General features: G+C 36.7%; 1 protein-coding gene across 2 annotated transcripts in view; it reads right to left on the minus strand.

The window, feature by feature from the left end:
- Positions 1-18,891, minus strand: part of LOC150085009 (SANT and BTB domain regulator of class switch recombination) — a 103,737-nt gene that overhangs the window by 63,739 nt on the left and 21,107 nt on the right. For both annotated transcript variants that reach the window (XM_090375712.1, XM_090375710.1), the window contains exons 3-4: positions 8,219-8,405; positions 4,215-4,296 (exon numbers count right to left, since the gene is read on the minus strand). In XM_090375712.1, coding sequence (XP_090231838.1) covers positions 4,215-4,296; positions 8,219-8,405 — 269 coding nt within the window. The remainder of the gene's footprint in view (positions 1-4,214; positions 4,297-8,218; positions 8,406-18,891) is intronic.

The raw sequence follows: 18,891 nt of genomic DNA on the forward strand, positions 1-18,891 counted from the left end.
GCTCCTCTTGGGTACCATTCTGCTATTTTCTTAGTCCATCTGTCATCCATTCTTCGCTGTGTAGTTCTTAGCTTCTCTTCCATTCTTTTGGTGAGTGCCCAAGTTTCACTTCCATAAGTCATGGTGGGGAGTATACATTGGTTCATTATTTTACGTTTCAGACAAACTGGGATATTGCTCTTCAGTATGTGACTATTTCCTGAATGCTATCCATCCAAAATTTCTTCTTCTCTTGACTTCCAGCCATTTATCATTATTACAGCTAATAACTTGTCCCAGATAAGTATATGACTCCACCTTTTCAATTACTGCTCCTTCAATCATTATTTCCCTTTCCGTGGCATACTTGTTCATCATTACTTTTGTTTTAGCCATATTCATCTTTAGTCCAAAATCCTTACTAACTGTGCATAACTGATTAAGATTTTCCTCTAATTCTTTGGGATCGTGGCTTATGACCACAATGTCATCTGCAAATCGTAAATGGTTTAGGTACTCTCCGTTCACATTGACTCCTTTCTGCGACCAGTCTAATCTTCTGAAAGCTTCCTCAAGGGCAGCAGTAAACAGCTTCGGAGATATTGTGTCTCCTTGTCGAACTCCTTTCTTGATTTTAAATTTGCTACTGTCTTTGTCTAGTCTAATAAAGGATGTAGCACTCTCTTATATTTTCTTCAAAATCATAATATATGGAGTATCTATGCCTTGTCTTTCCAGTGCCTGAAACATTGCCTTATGCTGTATGGAGTCAAATGCCTTTTCATAATCCACAAATGCCAGGCATAATGGTGTTTTATATTCATTTGTTTTCTCCATTAGCTGTGATATTATGTGAAGGTGATCCATAGTTGAGAATCCTGTCCTAAAGCCAGCTTGCTCTTTCGGTTTTCGATTTTCTCATCAAGTATTCTTTCTAATCTGTTAGTAATGACCCTTGTGAACAACTTGTAGATATGGGATAACAAGCTAATTGGTCTATAATTTCCAATTTCTGATTTATCTCCTTTCTTATGCATTCTTATCCTTTCTTATGCTTTCTTATCCTTTCTTTTAACCTTGACAAATGCAAAGTACTGCATATGGGTAGAAGTAACTCCAGAGAAACGTACCAACTGTGTGGTACTACACTTAAGGTCGTAGAAAATGAAAAAGACCTGGGAGTAATTGTGCAGGCAGATATGAAGTTTTCTGAGCAATGCAGACAGGCTGCCAGAGCAGGTCATGGGGTTTTGTCAATGATATATAGGAATTTTGCTAGCAGGGAAAAGGAGGATATTATCCCTCTGTATAAGGCAATGGTCAGGCCACACCTTGAGTACTGCGTACAGGTCTGGAGGCCTCATTTTAGGAAGGATGTAGATTTACTTGAGCATGTACAGAGAAGGGCAATAAGATTGGTGAGGGGAATGACGGGATCCTCTTATCAAGAGAGGCTTAAGTTCTGCAAATTGCAGTGGCTGGAGACTAGGCACCTGCGCGGTGATCTGAGTGAGGTGTATAAGGCCTTGAATGGGTTCAGCACGCTGAATTCTGATGGGATCCTTCCACTTGTTCAGATTACGAACCTAAGGGGACATAAATTCGAATTAAGAAAGGACAGATGTAGAATAGATGTGCGGAAATTTGCCTTTAGCCAGCGGGTGGTTAATTGCTGGAACAAACTTCCATCTGTCGTTGTGGAAGTTGATAGGTTGAATAAATTTAAGGAGGAACTGGACAGGCATTTGGAGGGAATGGTGTGATTATTATTATTTTTTTATTTTTTATTATTTTTTTTTTTTGGCTGATGCTGCATAAGCTCATACATTTGCTTTCTTGCATCACATGCCACTACTACTACTACTACTACTACTACAAGGAAAAACGATAGTGAAACACACTTTAATAAGAAGCAAAAAAATCTTCCTGCAAATTCAACTACAACTGAAAAGTGTGTTAGATAATGCTCAAAATAGTTAATTTTATAGTTAATAGTTTTGTCAAAAAGAGTAAATTTTATAAAATCAAGACCAATTAACTCCTGACAATTTACTACTTTATGTAAAGAAATAGGCAGAAAGCATGTTACACTTTTAACACACACAAATGTTAGATGGCTATCCCGTGGCAAAGTAATTACTTGTATACTCAAGTTGAGGCAAGAGTTAGTTTTCTTCACTGATCATCTTTTTTGCCTTAGTGGATGTACAACAGATAACACATGGCTACAAGAATTAGTATATTTAGCAGATACCTTTTCAAAAATAAATGAACTTAATCATTACAAGATTAAATGAACTTAATCATTAAAAGATTCAAATACAACCATTTTCTATGTTGAAGACAAGGTTGAAAGTATAATAAAGAAATTAAAATTTGGGAACAGTAATGACTCTAATGCATTAGGGCTTAAGCCTCAAAATAAAGAGTAATGTTGCAAGAAAACAGTATGTCAGATTTAAATCTGGTGCGATTTGAAAAACATTGGAATTTCCAAATGATGTGAAATATTGTGTTGTTGTTGTTGTTGTTGTTGTTATTTGGTTTTTGGAGCATTAGCAACTAGGACCATATTGATCCGGGGATATGTGGTGGTCATTCCCTGACCTTTCCGCATCCTCCATATTTGGTGGTCACGGGCTAGAATCCCGGTCTAATCAAGAAGCGTGTGCTACGAACTACTGCTCAAGCCCACCTGGCTATGGAAATATTGTGAAAGAGAAATGCTAGAGAGATTGTTCGAGGCTCGTGGAATATAATTTTTCACAGCATGATCTGTGCTTATTAACAGAAGAGACTGATCCTACAGGAGTGGTATATACTGCTGCACAAATTGGAGCAGTGTGGCATTGGAGGCAAGTTGCTGCCATGGATAAAAGGATGGTTGAGTGGGAGAAGACAGAGAGTGGTAATCAATGGACACTGCTCTTTGTGGACTAATGTTATTAGTGGAGTCTCCCAGGGTTCGGTGTTGGGCTTATTGCATATCAGGCTTAATGTTGAAGGTTGCAGATGATACAAAGGTTGGCAGGGTTGTTAATGACAATATGCTACTGCAACAGAATCTAGAAAAGTTGTGCAGTTTGGCTGAGAGGTGGCAACTGAAGTTTAACATTGCATTTGTCAAAGTACTGCATATGGGTAGTATTAACTCTGAACTAGTGGAGAACGTTATTGTTATTGTTGTTATTTGGTTTTTTTAGGAGCATTAGCAACTAAGGCCATATTTCTCCAGGATATGCGGTGGTCATTCCCTGACCTTTTCGCATTCTCCGTATTTGGTGGTGACGGGCTCAAACTCCGGTCTAATCAAGAAGCGTGTGCTACGCACTGCTGCTCCTTCCCATCTGGCTACAGAGGTGCCAATGTGGAGAACGAAAAAGAACATGTTACCAGAGCAGTTCACGGGGCCTTGTCAATGATACACAGGAATTTTACTAGCAGAGATAAAGAGGTGATTATCCCTTGCATAAGGCAATGATCAGGCCACACCTTGAGTACTCTATACAGGTCTGGAGGCCTCATTTTAGGAAGGATGTAGAGATGCTGGAACGAATACAGAGAAGGCGGTGAGATTGGTAAGATGAACAAAGGGTTACTTCTCACCAAAAAAGGCTTAAGTTCTGAAAATTTTAGCATCTACAGGCTAGGCAACTGCGAGGTGATCTGATTGAGGTGCATAAGGTCTTGAATGGTTTGACCAGGCTCAATGATGATGGGATTCTTCCTCTTGCTCAGATTATGTGCCTGAGGGGGCATAAATTCAAATTGAGGTAAGACGGTTGTAAAATAGATGTGCAGAAATTTGCCTTTAGCCAGCGGGTGGTTGATTGCTGGAACAAACTTCCATCAGTCATTGTTGAAATTGATAGCTTAAATAAATTCAAGGAATAACTGGACAAACATCTGGAGTGAATGGATGAGTGAAATGGGAATCCCCCCCCCCTTGTCTGATGCCGTATGAGCTTGCTTTCTTACATCATATGCCACTACTAATGCCAATAGCAATATCTGAAATCAATTATGAATATAAAATGCAGCAGTGCAGTGACTCACATAAATAGAAATTCAAAATATTATGCAAAATCAATAAAGTGAATTGGACTGCAATGAGAAAGTAAAGTGAATTTTTAACAATTTAATGCCTGACTCCTAAAATTTTAATAAATTTGTCCAGGACTGTTATATACAATGATTTCAATTAAATACAGCTAAAACTATGTAATTTATCTTACCTTTCTGATGCACCTGAACTTTCTTTCCTCTCCTGAGATTTAGTACAGTTAATAATGACACTATCCTCCTGCAACTGACTTTCTGGAATAAGTATTAATCTGTAATTATATACCTTTGATATAATCAAATAAACATTAAGACATAAATGTAATTGAAACTACTGTGTCTAGTATATATATATACATCAGAATTATTTTCAACATAACATGCAAATTTAAAGTCAGATTTTATGATGGCCTCCCATCATAGTTTTTCCCTCCCTCCCTCCCTCTACTCTTTCTAAAGTAATGGAGAAATCTGTTAACTGCCAACTAATAAAGTATCTCATAATCTTCCAAATGATCAATGATCACCAGTATGGATTCCGTCAGCTTCAATCCACTGGTGATATGCTGGCTTACATTATCCATCAATGGAAAAATTCAATGGAAAAGTTTAGTGAAACTTAAGTTGCTCTTGACATTTCTAAGGCTTTAGATCATGTTTGGCATAAAAGTCTTCTTAAGAAGCTTCTCATTTGTGGACTGCCAACTGCTTTTTGCAATTGGTCATCTAGTCTTCTCTCTGACTGCTCACGGTGGGTGATGGTAAATGGATTTATGTCTTCTAACTTTTCCACTAATGCTGATGATGGTTCTTTCTCTCACTCTTTTCCTCTTGTATATTAATGATTTTCTTTCACTGACTAGAAATCCCATCCATAGTTTTTCAGATGATTGCACATTGCATTCCACTTTCCAGTTAAAGAAAGCCTGCATCTTGCAAGAACAGCTTCTTCTCCAATATCCACCACCTATTCCTTAAATACTGATCTCCAGGTAATTCTCCAATAGGACAAAGATAACTTAATTTCAATCCATCTAAAACTCATTTAACGATAGTGATGAATTCTGTACAATCCAGAAAAGTTTTAATAATAAATGACATGAAGCTTTCAGGGTTAAATGGGGGCCCCTTCTTCGGCAAATTCTAAATTCTAACAGGATAAAGACATTAGAGACAAAATTTTAACAGATACAGAATTGTGCCCGCAGTGATGCTTGCATGGACATGTGATTAAACATTTAACTACTGCTGATCATTGTTGTTGCATGGACATGTGTGGATTTTTGCTGCCAACGTTTATCCAGTTTCAAGATAGTTGCCTCCAATATAGGGTGTAGCGTCATGCCCTTGCAGCAATTCATAGTTCTTGAACTGCACAAAATGTTAAGCGACTCTAGCCAGAGGTAATGGCGAAAGTATCGGGATTGGTAAATCACTTTGTATTCACGCTTGAGGTTAAGGTTTTTTTTTTTTGGTTTTTTTTTTTTTAGGAGCATTAGCAACTAAGGCCATATTGCTCAGGGGTATGCGGTGGTCATTCCTGGACCTCTCCGCATCCTCCATATTTGGTGGTCATGGGCTCGAACCCTGGTTTAATCAAGAAGCGTGTGCGACGCACTGCTGCTCCTTCCCACCTGGCCACGGAGGCGCCTGGGGTTAAGGTCATGGTGGGTCATCTAGAAGTGTTCTGCGATTGCGGATTGGTCAGTCTCACCAAGGCGAATTGATATGTCATGCTCTGCAAGGCGGTCTTGAAGGCATCTCGAGCTCTCTCCTATTTAGCAGCTGCCACAATCTTTGCAAGTTATGTGGTATACCACACCACTACGCAAAAGAGGGGCGACCGGAGTCTTCACGTTAGAAACTAGAGAAAGCAAGCTCCTACTGGATAGTTTCGCGCATTTTATGCAGTATTCCCAGAGGATTTTTGAAATCTTGCCTGACATGCCCAGAAAGTAGGTGGTAGGCATATTGTCATGCGTCGATGACAGTCTCGGGTGGATTTTGAGCTCTTGCAATAAGCACTTGTCTAATACGTGGGTTGGATAGTCACAATTGACCAAGTCCCTTCTCACAATGGAAATCTTGGTGTGCCTAGCTTCATCTGAGCTGGAATGGCTCCAAGCAAGGGAGAATAGGGTACGGGCAGTGCTGTTGAGATGGCTAGGGGCGTGGCCCAATCTGTAGTTGCCTGATCTTGCAAAAAGAATTCTTCTGCTCCTATACTCATCTTCGATGACACTCAGATTTCTAGACAAGATCACATATCTCTATTAAGGATTACACTGACTTCTAATCTCTCTCAGCATAAGTATATCGCAAATATTGCTTCCTCTGCATCTTTTTGCTCATGATGTTACTTTTCTTCTAAACAGCTACTCATTCTGTACAAATCTGAAACTCACCCTACCATGGAATATTGTTCCCACATCTGGGGTGGGTGGTGCACCCATTCTACACTCCATTCAAAAGAGGACAATTAGGTTAATTAATGACTTTTTTTATTATTTTTTTTTGTTAGTTGTTGGTGCATCAGCTTCTGTGGGCATAATGCACACCCCCCAAAGTTTTTGCATTTTACTCTGATCCAAGCCCAAGGCGTGATTCGAACCCATGACCCTTGGGCTGCCAGGCAGGCACTTTACCCACCTGGCTAGCCCGGTCGGCAATTAATGACCTGTCTCACAGATGTTCTGTTTCTGCTGCATACCTTTTCTATAGATACTTCCATGGGCACTGTTCTTCTGAATTGGATTCTATAATCTCCCTCTCTCTTCCAAACCAAGCTGAACATGTGCCATAACCAGTCAGCATCCTTTTACTGTCCAACTGCAAGCTCGCGGAATCAACTTTTCTTCTTCCTCATTTATCCCTTCAACTTCTCTTTTCTGGAACGACCTTCCTTATTTCCTGAAAATTAAAATCTACAGAAATTCAAGTCTAATATCAACAAGAATCTTCTCTCTTCTCACCCTTCAATGCACACCTGGTACTAAATATTGTATGTGCCAATATCTTTTGTTTTTGGGAATGTTATTGATTGTACTGCCTCCAAGGAGTGCTCCTTGGAGGCAATGCAAGCAACCAGTCAATGTGAGAAGCACACAAGAGATCCCTTTCCATAGTACACAAAGGAGAGGAAAAGGAGAAACTCCAGAAACTTCCAAGAGGCCAACTTGAAACATGAGTTCTGAGTTGGCTGGTTAATACCCTAAAAGGTTAGGAAGGTAAATACAGGTTGCATCTAGAAAATAAAGCAGAAGGTAAAGAAGTTTATAAACTTCAGATAAGAATATTTCTGTTGCTGTAAAATGCAGGGGACTAAATCTCTATGAATATAAATTATGAATGCCAATTATGAATGTTTTTTTTTTTTTTTTTTTTTTTTAATATAATGTAACTGTACTGTCACATGCTGATGCTCATAAAAGCTACCAATATTGACAAAGTTTAGAAAGATATAACAGAATTGGATTTGGATGGATGAAATAGATAGAGACTAATAGCTTGTGATAAAAGGATACCAGTGCACTTAAACACAATTGATGAGCAGTGAGACCAGCTATGCTGTACAGTGCAGAATATTAGGCAAAAAATAAGAGATATGGTAATAATATTTCCAGAAGAATCACCTGATGTCTCTGGAATAAATGATTAATATTAATCATTATTATCGATTAGTGAATTAATTAATTTAATATTTATTTATTATTGTAAGAAAGTTGTAATGAATTATATATGCTTGATACAAATAAATTATTTGATTAAATGTGAAAATTTTTAATAAGCTAACACAAATTACAAATTAATTTTTCTTAGATGTTCTACAAAATTTTCAAAATATTTTTACTGTAATGCTGAAAAAAAAAAAAAAAATTCAGCTCTCTGTGCTAAGGGATGTAACTTGGCTCAAGCTTGTAAACTTTTCAGCTCCTGTATGCAATTATGCAACAACATCTCATAAAGCACAGGCTGAAAATGTTTCTTTAGAGTGGAATCAGCCCCCTGGCCCTAAAGAAGACCCTTGATAATAGTTTGCTACTGTTGCTTATGGAGCCTAGTGAAATATGAAAGGCTTGAAAACTTAAACCAAGCTGAAATCCCTTTATCTAAAAAAAAAAAAAAAAAAAATTCTTTAAACTAATCCAATGGATTTTTCTCACTGGATACTACATACCTTTCTGTGAGGCATGACTAACTTTGCTACTAGATTTTTTCTTTGATTGTTTATCCTTTAATGATGTGATTAAAGCCTTATTTTGTTTGGAAATCCCAGAAGCTATATTTGAGGCATTATTTGCAGACTGGACAGCAAAACTTGCTTGGACAGATGTTACTTTTATCCATTCAAATTCATCTTTACACTGAAACATTAAAAGAATAAAAATGCAATTGTTATCCATATTTTTACTGCTGTCAATATATATATATATATATATATATATATATGAGGGTTACCCAAAAAAATTAATGTGTCCATTTCAAACAGATATATTATTTGAAACAGCCTTCAAAACAAGTACATACCACAGTAAATACATACCATAATAAAATGGCATATAGATATATATATTTCCCACATGATATATGTGTATATATAAGTGCATATTCCACAAAGTCCACACATGAAAATTGCACAAACTGCATAAATTGCCAAAACTACTAAAATATATAATTAAAGAAGAATCTTCCTTTTATCCTTATATTTTTAGTAGCATCCAGATGGATCTTCAAAGTAGTTTTCCTGACACTGTATACCCTGATTACCATGCTTCTGAACTTCTAGAAGCATTTCTGAAAGGCCAGTCTTCCTTTTGGAATTGCTAATAGTTCCTGTGTCATATTCTGTTCTGAATAATTTCCTTGGTCACTGCATATCTGTGATTTTTCAAGAAGGCTTTAAGCTTGGGGGAGGAGGGGAGAAATTTGAGAGAGACTCCAGTGAGGATGGTGGTAGAGGGTGGAAGAGACCACAGTGATGGAGTGCTTTGCAAGAAATTCTTGAATGGAAAGCACTGAATGTGCAGAGGCACTGTCGTAATGCAAGCATAATTCCCTAAAGCCCACTTTTCTGGCCACTATTTTCAAACAGCATTGCACAAAACTGTTTTATAGTACAGGTAACCCTCATATAACACAGTACTTCGGTTCCTACAAAATCTCATATAATGCGAAAGCGTGTTATACTGGACTAAGAACCAGTACAAAAAGGGGAGTTACATTCCAAAAGCTAACAAGAATACACCATTTAACTATCGGGAAACTTAATTTTTATAATAGTATTACATGTAACTTAAATAGTAATAACTGAATAAACATCTTACCTTTCAAACTGTGATACTTATATGTCAGATAATGTACTTTCATTTAATTTTCCTCCTCTTCATCACTGCTAAGCACAATCTCTTCTGCAGCATCTAGATTTCGTGTATCTTCTGCTCTCTTTAAAAGTCATGAATTGCACTCTTCGAAGTCACAATTTTTAATGGTCTCAAACAAGCACAAGTTCAATAGCAAACAGAATCTAGCCCAGGGATCTCCCAACAAAATACAGTGGACCCCTGCTTTAAATGATACATGAAAATTGGAAGAATATTTTTCAGTTAGCAAAATAAAAATAAATTTACACTTACATACATAGCTTAATTAATACATACTGTAATATGTACATACTAATTGATATTTCTGGTCACTGATTTTTTTTTTTTTTTTTGGTTGTATTATTTAAAACAGTAAAAATGATAAGCAATTAATAACAAAGAACACAGTGGGAACTTGCCACTATCTGCAACTATCAGTGAAGATGTGAGGCACAAACTAGCTGAAATGCATTATATTCTCAAATCTTGCATTAAAATTGATTGATGTTCCCATAAATATCAATTTCACTAGCAAGTTCGTGGATAGTTAAATGTTGATTTTGACAAGTGCCTTCTACAAAAACTGCGTGTTAAACATTTCAAGTTAAACATAAATAAACAAGGCCACTTTTAACCCCTGTGCATTTAATATTTTTTTTTGAATTTTCTCTAATTTGAAACAAAATTGATGCAAATTCATTTTAAAATTGATAAAACATATAAAACACCTCATATTCAACACACAGTAATTCAGACTGGATGCAGATAAATGGGTGATTCATGTGTTACTTTGTCTACTTGCAGGGCCATGCAAATGGGCAGGTGCATTGGATGTGCCGCACCAGGGCCCCCGATCTAGACGGCTCAATCAAGGGAGCCATCAAAGTCTCAACATAAATAAGCAAGGCCCCTTAACCCCCTTTGCATCTGAGCCTCAAGTACCTTTGCACAGCCCTGTCCACTTGAGTCACCAAACATGTTGCAACAAGTCACAATTCACTGTAATGTTACAATTTCAAGATACTAAGTATCTGGAAATTGTGGCTTATTTTTTGATCACACCTCATATAGTGAAATATAATATTTATAAAATTATTCACTATTTTGTTATGTAAGGTACAGTTATTTATGGACAGCTTATATTTTTTTTTAAAAATCAACTACACAGAAACTGTAACTTTATTTCTCCATTTTAGATTAAAAATATGTTATACATGTTTCAGTAGAATTCCTTCAGGTAAAACCACTTGTTGAAGAATGCTTGGAATATTGCTGTAAAAATATGTCTTTTATATTGGAAGCTGGCTGTCTAGTAAAAGCTCTTAATGATTCACTGTTGGCAAAGTAATTTAAGTGACACCCTTTTTTTATGAATATGCCACAAACATGTATATTTCAAAGAATAGTTCTGTATGTTAGTGTACATATAATAGATTAAGCCTTGTTCTTCTTTAACAGGAACAGTGCCTGTCTCAACAACTTTTATTAATTAAATTAAAGAAAATTCATGGAAAAAATACCAGTTTCAGGAAAAAGCACTCCTTAGTGCAATTCCCAACCTTTTGTTGACTGTGAGTCAGTATAAAATTATACAAATAAAAACTATCAATAAAATTTCACTGTAAAGAACCATTTATTTAAACTTTAATTCATATGATTACAACACAATGTTCACCTTTAAAAAAAGTTCAAGAAAACAAACAAAAAAGTTTTTAAAGTATATTTAATAAAATTTCAGACACAAAAACATAGATGCTCACATGGCATCTGGCAGACATCATATGAATACCTGTGTTTTTGTCAGCTGTTTGAAGTTTGTTTTTGCAAAGGTGGTTAAACCAAAGCTCTTATGGTAAGATTAGACAGCTCTCACCTGTGCCTCACAGGTGCCAAGTGATTATGGAGTTGAGTACACGAAACAAAAATGCTATCACTTGCCTGGCATCTGTTAAATGCCAAACAAAAAAAATGATTTCTCATAATTCATAGCATATCAAAATGAAAACAGAAAATACTGTATAATCATTTAGAGAATACTGGTGGGAAAAAATACACAGATGGATATGATTTTATTTCCAAATTTGAAAAAATAAGAGAAAATAAATTTTAAAAAGTGGGTTAAAGTGCCACCTTCATTTTTCCAAAAGAAATTTGATGGCTGCTCTTGCAAGATCTGCAATAAATGTTTGGAAACTACAGGAAGTAGGAAAATTAATGTTTGCAACACCTTAACCTTTCACCTGTTTTTTTTTTTTTTTTTTTTTTAATGTTGGATATGACTTTTATGGGCAACTCTTGTCAATTTTAATATATACACACATACAGAATGTCCAACATGAAAGCAGTTTCAGCAAATTTTCTATAATAATTTATGTTGGGCCTGTTTTTGGCATGTAATTGTGACTCATCAAGTTTGGGCAGAGTGAAAGTTCTTAACCCAAATTGCATTACACATTGGCAAATCTATACATCCAGTTAGCAGTCACATACTGCAGGTAGTACAGTTTTCATCACGGTAGCAAATTTTTATTGTTGAAAGTTAAACTTAAAACCTGAATCATATAAAATTTATTCCTACTACATTTCACAAAAATTGTCAAATATACAAATACAGTCAGTCCTCGTATAGCACGATAGTTGCGTTCCGAGAAACCCTAGTGCAATGCAAAATCGTGCAATATAAACAACAGGCCCTATGGGAAAAATGGGGTTAGGTGTCAACACATTTGTAACCAAAACATTACCAAACACAATAAATAATCGTAATAAAATACTTACATGTTTTATTACGACTATTACGTAATAAAATATTGCTAATGCTTTTGCTTCTATCGTAAGCAAACTTGTTTATTTGATTTTCGATCCAAACAGATGACAGCCGTTCCATCTCTTCCAATTCCTTGTGTCTTAATCTAATGGATTTTAATTACACTTTGAGTTGTTCCTGCTATGAAAGTTGTTTTTATTTTCTCTGCATTCTTTGTAATTCTCGGCGTTGCCTCATTTAGGTCTGTAGCACGTGCAATATCACATGGTCTTTCATTTCTCTCAAAGCGTTTCACAATTTCATATTTTTTCTCTATCAACAGAGGCGGACTGGCCATAAGCCTTACCGGGGAAACCCCGGTGGGCCGGAGGCCGGTGTGATTTTGGCCATAAGCCATAGTATGAGGCCACTATAAATTTTCCCGGGTAGGAATTTTTGATCCAGTCCGCCTCTGTTTATCGATATTGCTTTTCTTTTTCTCTGTGAATCTGCAGTGTCTTCACCAGGACGCTTTCTTTTTACACCTTTTAAGTATTTTACTCATTTTTAGGGAATAAAGCACAATTACAAAACGAGGAGGCACGCTTGATACACATAAACAAAGCTGCGCGCGTGTAGAAACTGAATAAACAACACCGTAAAGGCAGAGATACACTATTAACACCTCACATTTTATTAAAGCACATTTCTAGGGGTTACTACCATAAAACAATAAAAACAATTTCCAGTTGCATTTCTGCTAGTGGAATCTGTTATAAACTGGTAGGAAACTCGATCTAATTGCATTTGCGATAATACCGATAGCTGGAATTTTACGTTATTATGGTGAAATGTGTTTCCCCTTCACTGATATAAAAAACAAATACATTTTCAGAATCTTCTCTTCATTCCTATCGTGTTGCGTTCGGTTGGGGGTGATTCTGCGTTCGACTGCCATTTCTTGTAAACACAAAGGCGAATCGTGCATAAGCGAATTCGGTTCGTGTTATATAAGATATTGTTCCCCTATTTATAAATCGTGTATGATCGAATTCGTGTAGTGTAAACACGTGTTATACGAGGACTGACTGTATTAGAGTACCAAAAAAAAAAGAAATCTATAAATGTTAGTGGTGAAATAACAGATATTAGCTCAGTATATAGAAATCTTTATTACAATAATAATACAATGGATACATTGCAATGTATCCCTTCATGGCCACAAGGCCAGGGGTTAACAGTAATAGTACAATATGTAAGAAAAATAAATTAATAAATTAAATATAAAAAATGCATATGTGAACAGATAAAAGTAAATACAGCTCAACATTCAAAGTATAATACAATTATAAACATCACAGTGTACAAAGAATATATAGGTGGAAAACTGCAAGGTTGGTTGGTAAGCCATCTTCATGTCATATTGCCGGCTTGCGGCATTAAGGTGAGCTTCAAGGAGAAGGATCAGGAACAGGGAAGTACAATTTAAGGATGCGGCATCTGTACTCCCTATCACAAGAAAACTTATTAAGGTCAGCATCCAAAGACTGGGCACATGAAAGTAGTTGAAATGGCAGAAACCTATCGAATAGGTGGAGATGGCTGAGATGTGGGCACAGAGTTGGGGTCGCTCTGAGGGAAGGCTGAGGGACTCTCCAAGAGCACAGGTCTCAGAATGATGGTGCCAAAATCTTGCTAGTGATCATTTTTACAGTTGTGGTAAGGCATTTCACCCTAATCAGCATGGGAAGCTTGTGAATTTTTATCAAACTGGCCATTTCAGTTGTCCTTAACTGTGGAGGAAGTTTATGTTTGTTTATGGCCCATTTTAAGAGCCAAAACTCAGTAGAAAAGAGTGGTCGAATTGTGCTGGGGGCGGCAGATGCCCATACTTCTGCAGTATATAGAAGCGAAGAGTATACTGTGTTTTTTATATATCTTCTGGTGGTCATTACTTCATTAATATAATGCAAATGCTGTTTGGCCATCCATCGGAATCTTTTGGCCATCCATATAATAATTAGTAAGAACACAGAATGTAAGAAAGCGTGTAAACTGAAGGATGATATAGTATAACCTCCCAAATCCCACAATCCATTATCTGGCTTTTAAATCTCTGGCTTGTCCGATACAGAGAACATACGCAGAGATGGGAGAAATCCCAGGTGCCGTCAGACCCCGAACATACATAATAATCCATTATCTGGCACCACTATCATCCAGCTATGGCCAAGGTTCCCAAACTTTTATACCTCGAGTCCCCTTAAAATGTTTCATAAATTTCCCCAAAGTTCCAGAACAAGTGTAAATAAACAGATGTGACATGACATAAAATTTAGCTATGAACACTGTATACAGTACATACTTTTATAAATTAACATATACTTCAATACATTTAATCTCGAAGAAATAAAATACAAATAAATAAAAATAATATATACATAAAAAACTTCATACCTGGATTATTGGGATAGTTTGTCCATATTTCATTAAAAAACCTTTATCAAAACAACAAGCCCCTCCCAAAAAACCACCAAGTGCATGGGGGGGGGCATGCCCCACACTTTAGGAACATCTGTGCTATGATTTTCATAAGCTAAGGTGAATCTGGAACAACCACCCAAGAATAGGCAAATATAATTCTTGGACTGATCATTTGGTAAGAAGGCATTACAGCTGATATTGCAAGATTAAGATTTCACCTCAAAAAAAGGTTTTACTGCACTCTAAGAATATTGTGAAATTTCTTATAGGCAAATTGCCTAATTTCTATTTGTAAACAAGATTATCATCTTACTGATAATTAGGTAATGGATTACTTAAGAGTTTCTGATTTTCACAATTGATAAATGAAGCATTAGAATGAGGTAATGATTCGCTAAACACGTAAACATGTTTAGTGAATAATTCTCAGTACTATTTCATAATGTAATGTGGGATCGTTTTGATCCTCCAGAGTCTTTTTTTTTTATTATTCTCTTCAACTGTCCTGTTCATCAATCCAATTGCAACTCACAGTTTCCTTCAAGAAAGTGTTTCCCTTGGTTTCCCTATTAAAAAACTGAGAGCTCTCCACTGGTAAAAATGATCTCATACTATTTATGCTTATTCTTAGTCTAAAGTAGTCCTTGTATTTATTTTTCCAAGTGTCTAATGTTACTTTCCATAAAAGTTACTCTAACCAATTTTAAATAGCTAAATTTTAAGCATATTTAGGTTAATTATTAAATACAATTACTTTAATTATGAAATTACACCATGTTCAAGTAACATAATTCATGTATCAGTACACTAAGTTATCTGAAATAAACTATTCAGTTTAATTAAAATGATAGTAATCTATTACTATCATTTTAATTGATATAATAGCTGGGATGGGCATCTAGAAGTGCACTCTTCTTGACTAGTGACAGTGTACACAGAACTCTAACCAGTTATTCCTCTTCGCCCCCCCCCACACACATACTAAAGCAGCTATGTACAAGAAGCAACTTACATTTTTTATAACAATACAAGGAATTTCAATTTTTTTTTTCCTCCCCCAACTACAACGCATGCATTCTAAATCTTTTCTGATTATAGATCTTGAGTTTCTTATAAATAATTCAAAACCCACTACTTGTAGTAACAAATATCATATCAAACAAATTCATTTTCTTGACAGGAACACAAAAAATTATCATTATCGCAATAGTGCTCACTTGTCAACTATTCAGTAAATAACAGTTGGGCATGAGGATAACCAACTGGAGTTCTGTGCACACCACCACCGGTCGAGGCAAATATACTGAGAGATTCTAATTCCGGACTGTCAAATACAGTGGACCTTTGCCAAATTTTGTTACTGCGGGTATGTTTTTTATTTATATTATTTTATTTATAATGTTTTTGGAATCACTATGGAACCACTATACAGCAGTTGTAAAATTGCAAAATAACAGGTTCCTCATTCTTCCAAGGTTTCACTACATCATCTGAGGCTGCAATAATATTGCCAAGGGGAATTTCTTTGTGTGTGCATGATGTAAGGAGTGTGAGGAAATCAGGCGACAACTCAGCGTTGTTATGGGCCTATACATGGTTTTGTTAAGTGGAAGTCTTGTCTGACCAATTTGATTGGATACTATGATGTTGTCTCAAAAGAACTGGATGCAGGGAATGACTTTGATATCATATATTTGGATCTTAGAAAGAATTTTGATACTGTTGCACATGGAAGACTGCTGCACAAATTGGAGCAGTGTGGAATTGAAAGCAAATTGCTGCTATGGACAAAGGGATGGTTGAGTGGGAGAAGACAGAGTGGTAATCAATGGACACTGCCCATCGTGGACTAATGTTATTAGTGAAGTCCCTCAGGGTTCAGTGTTAAGTCCACTGTTGTTTTTTCTGTATTTATTAACGATATTGATGATGGTATATCAGACTTCATGTCTAAGTTTGCAGACGATACGAAGGTTGGCAGGGTTTTTAATGACATTAATAACAGGACACTTCTGCAACAGGATCTAGAAAAGTTGAGCAGATGGGCTGAGAGGTGGCAACTGAAGTTTAACATTGACAAACTGTGTAGTACTACACTGACAGTGAAAAGGACCTGGGGGTAATTGTGCAGGCAGATATGAAGTTTTCTAAGCAGTGCAGATGGTCTGCAAGAGTAGCTCATGGTGTCTTGTCAATGATATATAGGAATTTTTCTAGCAAGGATAAGGAGGTGATTATACTCTTGTATAAGGCAATGGTGAGGCCACACCTTGAGTACTGTATACAGGTCTGGAGGCCCCATTTTAGGAAGGATGTAGAGCTGCTGGAGCAAGTGCAGAGAAGGGCAACAAGATTAATGAATGGAACAATGGGTTGCTCTTACGAAGAAAGGCTTAAGTTTTGCAAATTACAGTGTCTGGAGACTAGGCATCTGCGAGGTGATCTGATGGAGCTGTATAAAGCCTTGAATGGTTTGAGCATGCTCAATGCTAATGGGACTCTTCCTCTTTCTCAGAATAATCGCCTGAGAGGGCATAAATTCAAATTGAGGAAAGACAGTTGTAGGATAGATGTGTGGAAGTTTGCCTTTAGCCAATGCGTGGTTGATTGCTGGAACAAACTTTCATCTGTCGTTGTAGAAGTTGATAGCTTAAATAGATTCAAGGCAGAGCTAGACAAATATTTGGAGTAAGTGGATGGGTGAAATTTGATTTTTTTTTTTTTTTTTTTTGGCTGATGCTACATAAGCTTGCTTTCTTGCATCATGTGCCTTTACTAATGCTAACTATAACCCCAGGGGCTCACATCTAGTGAGTATGGGCTTGGGAAACACAGGGGCCTGAGCTGGATATCATCATTCTTCTCTTTTTTTTTTTGGTGTTTCCTTTTTCTCTCTCTCTCTCTCTCTCTCTCTCAGGGTAACTTGGGAATTTTTTTTGGCTGATGCAGCATAACTCTCAGGCTTCCTTGCACCATACGGCTAATAATAATAACAATAAAATAATAATTTTAGACTTCCTCAAGTAAGGATGATTATTTTCCACCAGGATTAAATAGTATGACGTTCTAGAGTGGAAGTGAATGAATAATGACACAATTTTATATAACACAACATTTAATACACACAGATTATTTATGAGTTATACAATTAATCTCTTCCTTGTCCTACACAAAATATATATGCTCATGGTCTCACTCTTAATTAACTTCAACTCTACCCTCCCCATCTCTTCCATCATGCAGTATGATTGATGACTTTTGAGGTTATGATGAACAACGTGGCGAGATCCAATATTCCTTATATTTCGAGGGCACAGCTCTAAAACGGTATTCGCAGGTCGGCATCTAGTTAGTACACCGGACCGAACCTATTGGTAACTCTCTAGGAGGCTTCCGGAGATCTTGCTACCTCTACTCTGCCAGATAGTGACTGGTGGGAGTCCGAGTAGTGTGTATGCGGGGGCATTGTCGAAGCCACGTTATGTCAAGGATCTGGGTATATTCTTACCATGTATACGCCATATCCAAAAATTTCATTATTTCATATAGCATGCCCCATCCACTTTTTCTTACTATTGAATACACCATGAATTCAATAGTAAGCTTATCTGAGAAAAGATCTAAACCTCCTAAACACTTCCTAATTCATTTCCCAAATATACGTGGTCTCAATTCTAATCTCAATGATGTCCATTTCCACTTGCAGTCTGCCAAACCCCATGTACTTTTCCGACAGAATCTCAGTTATCGTTTGATTCAACTACTGCTCATCTCAGTTGCCCAAATTAATTGCTGTATGATTCCTTTCGCCTCAAATGTGGTACTTGTGCATATGTCCATTCCTATATTCCCTGTCAGAGACTTGGTAATTTGGAATCACCTTTTCAATCTTCTCTGGCTTAAAATCTCTCTACCTCATTGTGTCAAATTCATCTGTTGTCTCTACCGTTCTCCCAACTCCACTAATCACTTGGAGCTCATTGACTTCCTCTCTTTGCAACTTGACTTTCTCCAGCCCAACTTTCCTAACAGTGAGGTAATTTTCCTTGGGGATTTTAACGTTCACAACTCCAGCTGGCTTCCGTTTTCTAGTCACACCAACCCAGCTGGTCGAGATGCTGAGGCTTTTGCAATTACTAATGACCTTGCACAGACTGTTCATTTACCTACAAGAATGCCAGACAATCCTAACCATACAGCCAACCCACTTGATCGTTTTCTTACAAGCAATCCTTCTAAGTACACGGTCGAACTGAGAGG

This window comes from Mastigoproctus giganteus, chromosome 6, assembly GCF_048544385.1.
Source record: "Mastigoproctus giganteus isolate SK-2022 chromosome 6, ASM4854438v1, whole genome shotgun sequence".
Taxonomy (NCBI): Eukaryota; Metazoa; Arthropoda; class Arachnida; order Uropygi; family Thelyphonidae; genus Mastigoproctus; species Mastigoproctus giganteus.